The sequence below is a fragment of the Ictidomys tridecemlineatus genome, chromosome 13 (genome assembly GCF_052094955.1).
Source record: "Ictidomys tridecemlineatus isolate mIctTri1 chromosome 13, mIctTri1.hap1, whole genome shotgun sequence".
NCBI classification, from domain to species: Eukaryota; Metazoa; Chordata; class Mammalia; order Rodentia; family Sciuridae; genus Ictidomys; species Ictidomys tridecemlineatus.
Window position 1 is genome coordinate 90,582,862 of NC_135489.1, and position 16,747 is coordinate 90,599,608.

The 16,747-nt window shown below is 41.0% G+C and overlaps 1 protein-coding gene across 2 annotated transcripts in view; it reads right to left on the bottom strand.

Moving 5' to 3' along the window:
* Nucleotides 1–385: 385 nt before the first annotated feature.
* Nucleotides 386–16,747, bottom strand: part of Fam210a (family with sequence similarity 210 member A) — a 34,349-nt gene continuing 17,987 nt past the window's right edge. The window contains exons 2-4 of one of the 2 annotated variants that reach the window (XM_078030501.1): nt 9,897–10,411; nt 5,020–5,131; nt 386–1,712 (exon numbers count right to left, since the gene is read on the bottom strand). In XM_078030501.1, the coding sequence (XP_077886627.1) occupies nt 1,479–1,712; nt 5,020–5,131; nt 9,897–10,372 (822 nt within the window). In that variant the 5' untranslated portion in view covers nt 10,373–10,411 and the 3' untranslated portion in view covers nt 386–1,478. Of the gene's footprint in view, nt 1,713–5,019; nt 5,132–9,896; nt 10,417–16,747 lie in introns of both variants that reach the window. The other variant, XM_078030500.1, reaches the window with a different exon arrangement.

The window sequence follows — 16,747 nt, forward strand, 5'->3', positions numbered from 1 at the left end:
AATGCAACATTTTTGCCCTTTGAACTTTCTTCTTCTTTTGTTTTTTAATGTTTTTCTTTAGTTGAAGTTGGATACAATGACTTCATTTATTTATTTTTATGTAGTGCTTATGATCCAACCCAGTGCCTCACACATGCTAGGCAAGCGCTCTACCACTGAGCTATAGTCCCAGCCTTGAACTATTTTCTAAACTTTACATTTGATAGGAAAATCCTGCCAAACAGTAGGGATTGTGCAGGATAGCCACGAGGCAATCTCTGACGTTCTCTTGCAGCGGCCTCTGAAAGGGCCATTTCCTCCTCTGCAACTGAAGTAGAAGTTGTTAGTATAAAAGAAAACACACACATACCCAAGTACACCCCCATAGTTTCTGACAACCACTAGATTTCATTCTAAGCAAAGAGTTTAATGATAGTGATAGATTCGATATAAAACAATCAAGTAGAACACTAAAGCAAGGGTATTTTCCTTCAATGTGAGAGAAAGCAGCAGCCACAATTGTAAGATTCACTCCATATGAAATCAACACCAACTCTGAGATTGGATACTGGGAGGTCGCACTACCTTTCTGGGAGAAGGCCCCTCTGGCCCAGGGGCAGTGCTGTCCCCACAGTATCCTGGTCCCACCTGTGGTCTCACAAATCTCTCCCTGCTGGGAATCATGAGCCTGAGATGCTATTGAAGAAGATCTGATTTCAACCATAAACTTAATAAAACCTTCAATTCTCCTTGAAAGATTAGGTAAAGACGACAGGAAGTGATTCACTGGAAAGTGATATTCTAAGTGGCCACAACCAATACCCAATTTTGAAAAGGCATTTTGGCTGTATAATTGCTTTAAAAAAGTGATTTTGACAAGCTTTGGGTAAAAGTCATCTCGAAAGGGTCCATTTTTCACTTATCTGTAACCAATTCATCTTATTTATATATAGGATTCAATTTTTATTCCACTTTCTTCATATAAGATTATATTTTTAACTAGTAAGTAAACTTTAGATCTTTTTCATAGAAAGACTAATACCCTCCTATTCACAGGTGCAAGTCTGTCTCCACAGAGAACTGAATATAGTTAAAACCTTAATGAATAACACGAAGACTAAGCCCCAGTATCAGCACTCTGCCTACGGGCCATGGTTATTCAAGAAGTCAACGGTCTGGTCTGCACACACTGGAGAACATGAAGCAGAGAGATCCTGAAGACCCAGGAAGAGAACCCTGGATTCTAAAACAGTAGCCACTGCTTCCTTCTGCCACTGATATACAATCCTATACTAGGCTCATTTCTTCCTCTTAAACACTGATTTTTGTAGGATATTTAACTTTAAAAACTTTAAAAAGGTATCTTAATTCTTTAACCCTCAGAGAACTGGTCTACTTAGGCAACTAATCAAAAAATAATCAGAAGCTTGTTATCTTTGCCCAAAGTCTTCAGAGGGTTAAAGTGCAGGAACTTTCTATAATTTGTTATACAAGGCACCCTATTCCACTTTTTTCTTAAAAGAAACTTTTTCTTTGGTTTCATGTAGTTTTTCAGTGAGTCTATCCTTAGTCTCTTCCATTTTCTCTGTGATGAGCTCCTTGGTCTCTTCCATCCTGTCTTGTAGATACTCCTTGACAGGGGGTGGTGTGGACATGTATCCATGACTGCGCAAATACTTCACGGTAAAGGAGGTTCCTCCCAAGGTCACGGTGTAGCGCGCTGGTGTTGCAATCTTAAGAAAAAAGCCAACAGGCAGATCAACACATGATTATGACTATGAATAAAATTAAGTTGAAATTTACATTCCTGGTAATAACCAATGTACAAATAATTCATTGGTTCACAAGAGTAATGTAGCAACATTCTATAATCTTTTCTATCCTAACAAGGGATGTTTCTTCTGTGAACTCACTTTACCAACGTTTGTTCCTATACAACCTAACCCATGACTTAAAGAATTACTGCAGTCCACAGTACTGATGCCCTTACCCTCACACTAGTGGGCCTGGGGGGCATGTTCACCTGGAAATCAGAAAAAGGGCTTGGTGCCCCAAACAATAACAAAGGCACACCTGCTTCTATGCTCCCAACCGGGCCAACTTCTTCAGTGATGGATTGGAGTGAGGGCCAAAGGTTTCTCTGCTGGATTTAGTCTCACTCCACATCCTGCTCCTTGCTCCTTTGACTCTTCCAGGCTGAATGCTACTTTCTCCTCACAATTCACCTAAAGCTTAGAAGTCTAGCCAGGAGATTCCGTGAGGTCACAGAGATTTAAGGACTGTAACCAAACAGGAGATGAATTGGCTGAAGGGACTCATCCAGGCAAAGGGGCTGCCATCACATGTGGATCCAGCTGCAAGAGAGCTGCGCAAACGCTCTCTGCCCCTGCCCTGACTCTGGCAGGCTCCCACATGGCCTCCCCACTACCCACTTGCATCAGCTCCCAAACTTCTAGGAAACCAAACCCACTGTCAAGTATAATCAGCCCCAGCTCAGCCTGACGACCCCCCCTCCCCGGGGGGCAGCTCCTCTGTGCATCTTGCACAGAGTGCCAGGACCACCCCACCTGGCTTCCTGTCAGCTTGTGGATGCCTGTTGTACACTTGTGTTTGAGCACAGCATGACAATTCGCGGTCCCCAGACCTTCCCTTTCTTCTCCTTTCTCATCCCTATGCTGACTTGTCCACTTTCATATCTTTAGTGCCATCTGTACAATGAGAATTCCTAAATTTTCATCCCCAGACTGAACCCCTTCCATGAATTTCTAGTATATTCTACTCATTTCCACTTGCATGTCGACTTGATCCCAAAACTTAATACTCAAAACTCACCTGTGGATCTCAACTGTCCATCCAGACCTGATCCTCTCAGTCTTTTCCATCACAGTTGCTGAGGCCAAAAACCAAGGAGATAGCTTAGACCACCCTCCCCTTTCTCTTATGTAAGTTGCATCCAAACAATCCGAAAAACCAATTAGCTCCTTCAAAATACATCCAGAATCCATCTATTTCTGACAGCCTCTCCTTCCACCACAGGTACCTGGCCACCGGAACTCCAGCCTAGCCACTGCACCAGCTTCACGCCAGCTCCCCCTACCTCCACCCTGCTCTTGCCTATTGGCATGGCAGTCCAAGTGATTTTGCTGAAACAGATCAAGTGCTTAAACTTGCCCAATAACTTTCCATGCCCTTAGAAGCAAAGCTGAAGTCCTCACAATAGTGCCCAAGTGCCTACTGACCTGGCTTCTCTCATCTCTCTCACACTCACTCATTCCAGGCACAATGGCTTCCCACTAGCCTCCAAACACCCCCAGTCTCTACAGTCTCAGGACTTGGCCCTTGTGGTTTCCTCTGCTTGGAACACTTCTCCCTTGGAGCTGCCTGACCACGCTCTGAACTTCTGAGTGGCACTTTCCCTCTACAATTGCACCCCTGCCTCCAAAAACACACACAAAAATACATCACATACTCCGTTCATGGTTAATTCTTTCTTCTTAGCACTTACCACCATCTAAATGCTGCACACACTGTGTGTCTACATTTTTAACTTAATCTTTTTCATCTCTCCAAATGCTTCCCCAGTCTGTCCCCACACAACTGAAGTCTATGCTCTGCACAGACAGGTGTATTTTGTGCTGTTGTATTTAACTGGTGTTTGCCCAATACCTAAGAAGATGGCACTTGGTTCAGAGCAGGGGCTGGTGAGTCTGACCCATGAAACTATAGGTGCATTTAATGAGCAAGAGGGAGCTCAGGTGTGCACCTTCCTCGCCTTGGCCACACGCCATTTTGGGGCTTTGACTGGAGGAAGCAAGACATCTCTGCCTGTTGTCCTTTTTGGGAAACTGTTCGTTACAGAAAACACTTAGGAAAGTCCCCTCATTTCCCAGCTCACACCACTGCACCAGTCAGTCTCTGCTTCCTAAACCCAGGCTGAGCACGGTTCTGCCTACAAAATGCAGTCTCAGGAATAGTAAAAACAAAGAGAATGAAGATATGATCCTGAATTCCTTGAAGCTCATAATCAAATAAAGAAAACAAGCACTTAAAAAGAAAACCTCACAGAGACTGACATGAACTTAAAGAGAGGATACAGGTGCCTGGGACAAGGAACAAAGAGGATCAGGGAAATAGCTTAAATTGTCATCATGCTAGTTTGGTATATTAAGGCTAAATTATACTCATGTAATTAGAAACTTGATAATTTATGAATTTAATACATTTTAATGTAGAAAAACGCTAGCAATTAAGCTTTGGCCCTCAAGTCATTATTATAAAAGGAAATCTAAAATTTCAGAGGACTCTAATAAGGATGACAGAATGAAACAATGCTATTTTTGAATAATACTATAAATTCTAATTCAAGGCATTTTTATACAATAGAAATAAAATAACATCTAATTTCCAAACATTTTTTTACCTGTTTTCTTCCCTTAGGTAGAAGCATCACAGAACCTCATAAGATTTTGTGAACTAAACAAAATGAGATTAATTTGGCTAAATGTCACAATTTACAAGGAGCCTTTCCTTCCAAAATAAAGACCTGTTTGAGTAGAAACTAGAGTCACAATGTTGTCTGAATCCAGAGCAGTTACAGATCATTCATGTGTAAAAGGACATCTGACAAATCTAAGAAAAGTTCTTCACATAAAACAATTTCAATTAAACTTCACTATTTCATTTACTAAGAAAAGGTGAGCTACATTACAAAAGGTGAGTTACTGTAAATAGGAGGCTACATGCTGACTCCTGCTAACACGTCAGGTAGCCTATGGAGCTCTGATGAAGAAAAGACAAAAGTGTCAACAGGGGAACTACCCAGAACGCCCTGAAAACACACAGCCGTCCAGTGGCCTACCATGGCAGGTCACGGTCCAGCTTTTCTTAGGCACTTCTCCTAGAGCCATAATTTTATTTGTACTTGGAAACTGTATGACTTGAGTTATTCATCAGACATGTAAAGGCAACTTAAGTCACAAGAACTATGAAGAGCTGACAGGCAGTCTCACAGGGAGGGACGCTGTCCGCCGTGGCACCCACCTTGAACATGGCATATGCCGTCAGGGCATTTCCACTCTGGGAGTTTTTCAGGATGTTCACGACGCTGTCAGGCAGCCCGAGGAACTCCAGAAAAGGAATGACATTCACTCCTCTATGAGAGAAGCACAAGGAAGTTATACATAAAAAGCCTTCAGAGATTATCTGAAAACACACAACCACAAATTTACCATAATTTGTTTATAAATTTTGTTTAAAAGCTAATTCTGCATTATTAAGCACTTCTAAGACAACATCTTATTCAAAACACAATATACAGTAGCCACACAAGCCTCTGAGTAGTGCCATGTCTCACCATCTAAACACAGATGTCCTAATTAGCATATTTAGCAAGTAGAAGCATTTATTAGAGCAAAATCAATAGCTTTAAGTAAATTAAGAGAAGGCTCAGAGTCGTTTACTTGATCTTTGTTTCCTCACCCAAATATTACTTCCTTACAATGACCCAACTCTCATTTCAAGACATAAGATTTTTACCTTTAACATTTCATGTCAAGTCTTATTATCATAAGAGCAAAGAATATTTTAATATCACTTATTGTGCTATTACACAGAGAATAAATGATTCTGTGGGTTTTCGGAAACTCAATTATTCTAAAAGGATGATTCTATTCTAAGACCTGAAAGGCAGGTAAAGAACAATTACTACACACTGCAATGAATTCTTGGAGGGGAGGGGGAGACGGGCCTCCATGCTGAGCTGTCGAGCACCAGCATGGGCATTTTCAGTTTCCTGACTTCACTTGCCCTTATCATCCCACTCTCTCAGTGCACAGGTTTTGCAGACACTACAAACCTCCATCCCAAATCAGAACAAGGACATTCACCTGTGTAAACTTAACGTAATCATCACCTTTAGGAAATTTAGCACACACAATAGTATGTGGTAAGTGAATACAAAATCTACATTAAAATCCCCTAAATTGTCCTATTTTCCCTTGTTCTAGTCTCCTTCCTCCCGGACATGTTTCCAGGATTTCTTTCTTGGCACTGGTAACTTGAAGCAGGCAGCTGGCTGCAGGTATGGCACTGCTCAGTTTGGGTTTCTGTGATTGTGTTCTCATAACTGGCCTCAGGTTGACATCTCCCCCAGGACATTGATAGGTGGAACTGTGTCCAGCTGGAGCGTCACTGCAAGGGGAACATAACGTCCCTCTATCCCACTCTTGGTGTTTCTGAGCTTTCCTCTTGGTTAAGGAGGGCCCCAGATGGCTACTCTATGATTGTGTCTTACCCTCTTTCATCAGAAAAGGGAATTGCCCGACCCTTATCATGGTCATTATAAATTTCTTTTTTTAATATTAAAGAATAATTTGATGAACTAGAGAAAAGGTGTAGCTCTTTTGTGATTTCACCAATGATACTAAGTGACCAGAGAATACTTTCAGTAGACATTGCTGATGGACATCAAGGAAGGACCATTAAAATTACCTATTATAAAAAATAAAAGGAAATCTGAACAGTGGAAGGAACATTTGGAGGTAAATTTTAAAATCAACTCTTAAGTTCAATCTGATTTTGTCTATCTGCACCTTTAATTCTTTTCCAAATCTCTTTCTAGATAATAATAATACCCTGTTATGGTTTGGATGTAAAATGTTCCCCAAAGACGCAGGTGCTGGTTCTTAAAGGCTGGGTCTCCAAGGCAGCAGTGTTCAGAGGTGGGTGGGGATTTAAGAAAGTGAATACATTGTGAAGACTCTGACCTCATCAGTGGATCAATCCATTGACCAATTAATAATGTGATTACATTAGTGGGAGGTGAAACCTAGCTGGAGTAGGGCCTTAGGAACGTGCCCCTGGGGACTACGATTGTCTCTCCTTGCTCTCTACTTTGTGGCTGCCATGAGCTGAACAACCCTCTTTTGTCACTCTGTCCCACCATGCTTCCACCTTGGAGCCAGGCCACTGACTGAAACCTCTGAAGCCATGAGTCAAAATAAACCTTCCCTGCTCTATGCAGATCTGCTTAGTATGTGCCATAGCTGTGAAAAAGCTACCACACCTCCCACTAAGGTAAGGTCTGCCACTAGAGCTGGCTTTTGTATATGGATCTAACCAAGTCACTAGAGTAGCTATGTGGTAACATCCTGCCATAACAAGCTACTTTTATTCTTCTATCACCCACCAACACCATTATGAAATTATTTAATTATTTCCTAGTTTCCAATTAATCCCATTGTATAAAATTTATACATTTAACATCATAAAATGAAGGAAAAAAGATACAATTGGAAAAAAAAACCAACCCAAGTGATTAAAAAAAACTCCTTTATCATAAAAATGAGATAACAAACACACACCTTGCACAAGGTATAACATTTCAAGCTACTGATAAGGAAATAAGCACATTGTTAATGAAGGTCCAAGTCAAACAGGAATGCCCACTGTCACCTTCTACTCTGAAGCTCCCATAGCCTGGCAGCTCTACAGGTGGCTCAAAAGACGCACAGGTCAAAGCACATTCACTGCCTGGAGAGCGTACAGTGCACATCAGCCTGGACCCTGGCTGAGTGTGCATCTGCACCTTTAGGAACCAGAAAGAGCCCCCAGATACAGGCTTCTAAAGGCAGGGGCAACACTGTCACTACTGGGTCGTGTTGATCAGAAGAATTCTTCTGCTGGTCAGAGGACACAGGCAGCAACAAAGCTCAACACAAAATACAATCTTTTACTTTAGCTGCTCCTAAAATAAAGTATTTCAAAAGCCTCAGAACTTTCTAACTAAATATAGAACAACACTGTGCTCTCTGGTGCCTAGAAAGGCAGCATGCTGGCTGCTGAGTAACTGAGACAAACCTGATCAGTAATGCTGCCTGATGGCAGATGCTCATCCTTCCAGCCACTAATCTTTTAATATTAAGTAACAAGCATACAACAGACATTTTTCCAGTTGGGGGTGTGTGGGGCCTTCCTAAAATATAGCTAGCCTCTTGGTGGCTGGATTAAAAAAACTATATTTAATACAATTAATTTCTATTTTGCAATAAAATAATCTCTCAGTGAAAAATAATCTGCAATTTGAACATATCCTAATTTTTAAAATTTCATCAATGAGTTCTATTTTCTAATTATTACTTGCGATTAAGTCTTCACTTAAAACACATCAATCTTTATTTTGAAGTCTATGTATCTAGTAAAAACACTAAGGAGGATGGTTCTGGAGGCATCAGACCCCGTGTCCTGTTACTTAGCCAGGATCCCGGGTTCCATCACTCAGCCAGGGGAGGCTGTACCAGAACTGAGCCAGAGTAAAGGCTGGCAGCACTGCCGGCTAAGGCATACAGTTATGAAGTGGTCAGTTTGACCACCATGGTTAGACAGAAGTCTTCTGCAGAAAAAGAGGAGAAGGGATGAAGCTAAGAGGGTGTATTTCATAAGAGATGACAGAATCATCCCCCACAACTGCCTCACCTGAAGAAATCTTAAGCAGCAGCAATAAAATAATTATTTTTATTAGCCCAAATGAGGATCTTGTATCCAATTAATTAAAACCTTAGGTTTTCTCCCTCTAAGGCCAGAAGGAACAAATAAGTATCAAAACTTCTTTCAAAAGAATCCTTAGTGGCTCAAGAAAAAAATTCACTGTGTAGAATCATGTGGGACTGAATGCCTATAATAACTTTTATTTAAAAATGGTATAAATTTTATGTTCTGCCAAAAACCTAAGGGCAGTTTTGAAGAGTTCTATAAATATTAAACATGTTCAGAAAATGTCATTAATAAACAAAGAAATAATTCCATAAAGTATACAAAGTTCTTCTTCAGAAAGAACAATTCTTTATGAAGAGGAAGAGAACAGCGTCAATTATACAAGATAAAGAAAGCCCATCCTTTCAGAACTGGTGCTAAGAGGCATCTGGAACCCCATGTTTCCCAATAAGCAGACTCCATTCCACCATCTTGGGAGGCAGTATGCTTTGCCAAGGACAGCTTCCCATTTGCAGCCACTGTGTCTCATTACTGCCTCAACACCAAACCATGAAGTAAAACAGAATGCTGAAAGCCAGTGGACTCTGGGAAGGGTAAAGTAATTCTAAGTCCATCAAGAGAGCTGAATGAAGCGGTAAAGCCATCCCTCTGGCTCCCGAGGCCAGGCACATGGCCCTGCCAGGACATGAGCGCTGGTGGCTTATGCACCACCAGCCATAGCACCACAAATACACCTTACCATAAAAGGAACTGTGTTTAACTTAAAGAATGATGGACTTAAGAGATTTTGTGTTCTACAAAACTGGGAGGAAGCCATGCCTTCCAGATTCACTTCTGATCACAAGATGCCCTTCCCTGACACTTACTTGGATGAGTAATGTCAGAGCCCAAGTCTGTCAGTGGTTCCATTTTTTTGCGTAAACAACAAATAGTAGACAGGCTTTGGAATTTCCCACCAAAACCACACATCCAAGAAGACAGGTATCTTTCCAGATTTTTAAACACTGTAAGAAATATGTTAAGTAAGGAACTAATAGTGCTACCAAATTTCTGAGACTGGTACTTTACTTCTGGACTCTGATGTGTGCAGATGACGTCAGCACAGCAGTGAGGAGCCTGACTGGGGTTTCTGTCCAGGTTCTACCTCTGGAGTTATTGGTTTCATTCATAAAAAGGAAAAAATTGCACTATTTATATCATTAAATCACCATGAGAATTAAATGAGATGATGCAGAAAATGTAGCAAAATGCCTGTGCGAAGAAAGCAAACATTAGTCATTCTTAGTAAAATGTGAAAAACAGCTACAAAAAGCAATTAGCTTCTATCAATGAAAGAAACTAAAGCATTAAAAATATATATTTAAGACTAAAAGTAAGATGACCATTCTAATAAATTAGTGAAGGGCAGTCAATCAAGCAAAACTTACTTTATGGCTGCATAATAAAATGTTCCAAACCAAATACCAGAAGTTATTAGATGCACAGGAATCAAAACTTTCCCATATTGCCTCAATGTTCTCTTAAATCGCTGATAAAGACTAATAGATTTGTCTTGTAAAGGATCAAGCTCTTCCTTTTTTTCTGAAGGAGTCCCTTTGCCTGTGGCACTGGACGACAAAACCCTCTTGGACAAAACCACCTGTTCCCACTGTTCTTGGCAAAGGACCCCCTGTCGGGGTATCTGAGTACCCGATGACTTCCTCTCCTTTGCAAGGCACTGGGCAGCAGGTAAGTGGAGCCATTGCTTTTGAGGATCTTCAACCCAAACTACTTTAGATTCAGTGTTATTCAAAAGTAATGGTCCCTTTAAGTTCTGGCGGTGTCCAAAGAGACCAGTTTTCTGTGGTTCCAAGCATGTCCTGTGTGCCAGCCGAGACACAGTCCGTGGTAGATTCCATTGCATTTTTGAATGATGGTGATGGATTTCAGCTTCGTACAGAGGCTGGACTTAAAAAAAAAAAAAAAAAGGTAGATTATACATAGGCTTACATTTTAAACCAACCCATATTAAATCATTAATAGTAAATTAATAATTAACTATTAGAAAGTAAAAGGACAAAAACTGCTACCCATAGGAATTTATATTATGGTATAGTTTTAAGGCACTGTGATTTTAAAATGTCATTAAAACATATCCTTTAAATACAGTCAACCAGTCCAGCGGCCATCATGGAGGGAAATGTTCACAGGCTCTCTTACAACTAAAAAAGGGATGTTGGTAAGGCTACTGTAGTTGAAGTCCTTCAAGAAAAGAAGCAGTGTAGCACAAGACCTGGGTCTGAAGGTTTTAGATACATAATGCCATTCAATTCCCTTTCAGACTCTTAAGCCCAAGTACACTGGTTAAATGAGGACATGGTTTTCTGCTTTTGGAACTGGGGATTGAATCCAGGGTACTCTGTCACTGAGCTACATCTCCAGCCATTTTTATTTTGAGACAGAATCTCACTAAGTTACTTAAGGCCTTGCTAAGTCACTGAGGCTGGCCTCAAACTTGTGATCCTCTAGTCTCAGCTCCTGAGCCACTGGGATTACAGGTGTATGACACTGGGCAGGGCTTTCACAGTGTAGTTACAGGAATTGTGCAATTTCTGGTGTGAAAGAGTATCTGTAAACCAATAAGCATCACACAAGTCGGTTATCATCATACATATTAAGGTTGCTGAAGAGTTGACCAGAGCCACTACTCCATGATCCCTTCAGACTAAGTTACATTAAGTTGTAAATCACCTATGTTATTTGATGGTGAGAAGAGAGCCTGGTGTTGTGCCTTCCTGCCCCCCACTCCTTCAATATTAAGGGTGGAGAGGGAAAAGAACAGCAATATCTTGACATTTCATTTGGTATCAGTGCAGAATTAAGACTGACAAGATAAATGAAAAGCAGGATGTGGAGGCACATGCCTATAATCACAGCAACTTGGGAGGCAGAGGCAGTCTAGCCTCAGCAACTTGCAAGACCCTGTCTCAAAGTAAATTACCAAAAAATTTTAAAAGAGGCCTGAGGATGCAGTAGAATACCCCTGGGTTCAATCCCCAGCTCTGCAAAAAAATAAATAAATAAATAAATAAATAAATAAATAAAATTAAAAAAGGAAAAAAAGAGACACCTTTAGATATCAAACCCTGCACCCCACACCTACTCCACCCTCAGCCAGAAAGGCAGTAAAATAAAATTTTAGAAGCTTGTGGACTTTGGAGTAACAGAGCCAACCCAAGTTAGCAGTACTACTGAGATTACTATCCCTTTCCAGGGTAGATGGAATTAAAGGAGCCCTTATTATCAGGAAGTCAGCCCCTGCCTCTAATCTCCACCTCACTCTATCCTGCTCACCTCCCTACTTTACTTCTGGCATGTTTAGAAGAGGTGATCACATTTTAAAATTGTATAATAAACAGTAAGATTTAACTAGCACCCCAGTGAATACAGACACCTCATTTTTGCACAAAGATTCATCGTCTGGGGCACACAGTTGACTGGGAAAGCAAGAACTGTTAAATAAAAGCTTTCATTAATAAAGTCTCCACTTATAAGATTAATTCTCTGACTTATTTCCTCCATAATTAATAATTAACATCAGTTTCTATCAGACTCTCACAGATACAAATGAGTCGTGAAGTGAAACTACAAATCTTGCAAAATAAATGGGCTCCCAGGAAGCCTTCAGAAGTGATACTGGCGACCGCTATACTCAAAATCAAAGTCAGTGACAAATAAGAGAGAATCTGACACATCAGACCTATTAACACCAAATAGAAAGAAGAGCTGCAGTGATAACAAATACCAAAGAACCCAGAAAGCCATTAATAAAAAGGATGAAGCCCTTGGTTATGTTTACAAACCAACAGTGTCATTATTACTGTGGAAACTGAACATAGGCACAGGCGATCTTACTGTGCTTTCCAACAAACTGTATCTCCACCTGCATTTATATATCTACACCATGCCTGTGCCAAAGAGGAAGAGAACACCTGTTACTGATCTTAAGCCTTAGCTCAGCTGGACTCATTATGTAAAATTTGTGAAAAATAGTTTCATTTTTCATTACGAAACTCCTTCCAAACACTGTACTTTAAATTTCTGGTCTTTAGTTCTTTCTCTAATACTATTGTCTTCCAATAGGTTCTGGCCATGGCTTAGAGGGGACCCCAAAGGTTATTTTTCTCTTAAGCCTGCTTCTTTTTTTTTAAATTTATTTTTTGTAGTTATAGTTGGACACAATAACTTTATTATTTATTTATCTATTATTTTTATGTGTTGCTGAGGATCGAACAAAGGGCCTTGCACATGCAAGGCGAGCACTCTACCGCTGAGCCATAATCCCAGCCCCAAGCCTGCTTTTTTTATAGGGCAGTATTCCAGGAGTTGGAATTCCCAGAATTATAACTCTCAGAAAACTAGAGATTGTGTGTTTGTATGTGCGAACAAAATAAATAAAAAGCATTTTTAAAGAGCCTCTTTCTAAGCTTCCATTTGCGGCCTTTTTTTCTGGTTTTCCCAACTGTCCCCTCCCAATTTTAAAAAATATTTTTAACCTCTCCCTTTCTTATCGCCTAGTTTTAAAAAACTACTTTATTGAGATATAATTCACCCTTCCAAGGAGCAGAAATCAATGAATTGTAGTCCATTCTGGAAAACCAGCCTCTACCTCAGAGCAAAGCCTGTCCCCTAAGGAAGGGGGTGTGACCCTTGTCCTTGGAAAGCCCCACAGAGCACTCCTAGGCACATCAGCATCCCAGGAAAATACCTGGGATGTCAGATGACCCTCCCAGTAGTTTATGGTGGTTGATAACATGTTGGGAAACCATGCAGTTTAGCACATACTCCCCTAAACCAATCAGTTCAAACGACTCCTCCTCTTGTACTAGCCAATCACCCCTACCCAACTTGTTCCCGCCAGTGACTGTGCTAATCATGTTTTAGAGTTGTTTTACGATTTTCCCGTGGTGTGTGATGATTTTCTAAGAGAAGCTATGATGTATGTGAAGTCCCTGCCTTCCCTAAAGAGTGTATAAAACTGCTGCAAATCCTGGGCTCGGGGCCTCTCAGCATCACCAGTTGCTGTGTGCGCCCGGAGGATCGAGCTAGCTCGCAATAAACACCTCTTTGCTGCTTACATCAATCCTGGTCTCTGGTGATCTTTTGGGGGTCCCGAATTCGAGCAAAACAATTCATACCTGTATAACTATCACCATAATCAAAGTTCAAAACATTTTCATTACCCAAGAAGGAAACTAAAACCATCAGCAGTCACTTGCCATTCACCCATTCCCCTTCAAGTAACCCCTGATACCAGATGAAATAAGAAGAATGGCTGTTCTTTTCCCTCTTCACCCCTGGGAGTGGGATGGGGGTACAACATCAGGCTCTCTTCTCACCATCTAATAACAAGTATGACTTAATGTCACTTAGTCTGAAGGGACCATGGAGTGGTGGCTCTGACCAACTTTTCAGCTACCTTACACATATGATGATGCACGAATTATGTGACACCCATTAGTTTACAGAAGCTCTTTCACACCATTTGATTACTTTGGACATTTCATATAAAAGGAACCACGGAATGTGGTCTTCTGTGGCTGGCTTTTCGTTTCTCGTACTGTTTTCAAGTTCACCCCTCTACTACCTCTTGAGCTAAGATTTACCTCTCTTCTTTAGGAAACCTCTAGGCCATTGGATTCCAAACCTGGAATCAGATCATGGGAAGAAGAGAGCCTGGTAGGGAGAGGAGTGGCTTTAAAATACACATTCCTGGGCACCATCTGGACCTAATAAATCAAAATCTCCAGGAGCCAACTCACACCTGACAATGTGAATTTGTACATCATTTCTCTGGGTCCAGAACTGGTTTGAAGGCCAGAGATGGCACGATGGCAATGTTTTCTATCCATCTGCTACTATACTGGAAGCAGTTCAGTATCATTGACTTGGAGGAGATAAAAGGTCTACTCTGTTGTAGAGCAAAATAAGAAAACTCAGACTGTTGTACCCTCTACTCTCCACTCACTCACAGCACGTGTGAGCTTGGCCTTCAGTGGATTCTCCAGCCTGAGGTCCTCCAATTTACTTCTGACACCATCTACCTGGAGAAACTGTCAGATCTTATGGGTTGAAGATTTAGTCCCAGAAACCGCCATCACTTCAGATGCCAATTCCAAGTCCTAGCCCCCCATACTTCTGACCAACCAGCTGTAAACCTAGGTTCCCACAACCCTCTTCCTGGGTTAGAATTATTTTCCGGGACAGTTCATAAAATTCAGGAAAGAGTTTGGCAGTTTATTATAAAGGATACATTTAGATAGATGGGTAGAGGGAGGCAGAGTGGGAGAGGGCACACAGAGTTCTAGCGCCTTCCCTGGGCCTGTGCGGCCTCCCAGCACTACCATGTGTTCAGCAACCCGGAAGCTCATCAAATCTGAAGAGTATTTAATGGAGCATGTTTTCCTGCTCCTACACCTTCCCAGAGGAAGAGGGTGGGGCTGAAATTTCAAACAATCTAATTGGTTCTATCATCTCTAGGTCGCCAACAAGTGGAATGGCCCATCCAGAAGCTCATTAGCATAAGTCAGACTTATCAAAGGGGCTCAGTATAAATAACAGAAGATATTCCTACCACTCTGAAAATTCCAGGAATTTTGCCTCTAGATAGGAACCAGGGATAAGGACCAAACATATCTCTATTATACCACAATTGTCAAGCCTTGGGAAAACGTTACAAACTTATTAAAAAAAAAAAAAAAACAGCTGAAGCTAGGTGTGGGAGCGCGTGTGCGGGAGCGCGTGTGTGCACACACACACACACATGCCTGTGACCCCTGCAACTTGGGAGGCTTAGGAAGAGGATCACAAGTTTGAGGACAGCCTTAACAACTTAGCAAGACCCTGTCTCAAAAAATTAAAATGATATAGCTCAGTGGCAAAGTGCCCCAAGTTTAATCTCTGTACCAACCAACGAACAAATGAACAAACACCACCCCCGCCCCAAACCCCAAAATACACTTGACACAATGAAGGAAGAGATCAAATAAAATCATATAAAATTCCCAATTAAACACAGAGAAGGCAGGAAAAATGAACAGCAAAGATGCAATGGAAAGGAAAATTTACAAATCTGATAGCTATGATTCCAAAAGTAAAATAATACTGTAATCCTGGCTCCCTGTGGGCCTCCTTCCTGAACATTCCACAGTCTGCACCACCCTCCCTTCCGGGAGGCCTGAGCCCAGCCCTTCTGCCTAGTTGTCCTTTGAGTCTCATCCTGTGTGTGGCTGTGCTCCTGATGTTGTTAATAAATTTGTTACTCCCCCCCCCCCCCCCCCCCCGTTTGCATATCCTTGGTTATACACAGGTTAAAACTGCCTAAACTGCAGGGGCAAAAAGTAAACTTAGATCTTTCCTACATAGGTCAAGTCCCCTAACAAGTTATTTTTGGCTAGCATAAGGAAATCCCTTCTTTTAACATTTACAAGGAAAGTAACTTTGAAACCACCGATTTGCTTTAATTTTATTTATGCTTTTCTGTCTATATAACCAACCTCCTCTATTCAACTCATGGGAACATTCATTCTAAAGGCCAATCAGTACATTAAACAGAATTTTTTTTGTTAACATAATGATAATGTAAAGAAGACATAACAATTGTAAATACATATACACCTAACAAGATTCAAAAAAAACGAAATGAAAATTGATACAACTGAAAGGAGAAATAGACAAATCCACTATTAGAGATTTCAACACCCTTGTCAGTCACTAGTACACAGTGCATACAGAAATCAGTAAGGAGACAGCTGAACTAAACACCAATAATCAACTCATCTAACTGGCATTTATGGAATATTCCATGCAACAACAGCAAAATACACAGAGCAATAATATCCTATTCTGGGACACAAAATACACGTTAAGAAAATCAGAAGAGCAAGATGTGGTGGTGCATGCCTATAATCTCAGCGCCTTGGGAGACTGAGGCAGGAGGATCCCAAGTTCAAGGCCAGCCTCAGTAAATTAGGGAGGCCCTAAGAAACTCAGTGAAACCCTGTATCAGATTTTAAAAAACGGGCAGGGGATGTGGTACAGTGGTAAAATGCCCCAGGTTCAATTCCCATTACCAAAGAAATTTAAAAGAAAGGAAATCAGAAATCATACAATGTTCTCAAAATACTATGAAATTGAACTAGAAATCTTAACAGAGACAGCTGGAATTGACTCCCCCCACCTTAAATATCTGGAAATTAAAAGCACACATTTATCAATAATCAACAAAGTCTAAAAAAAA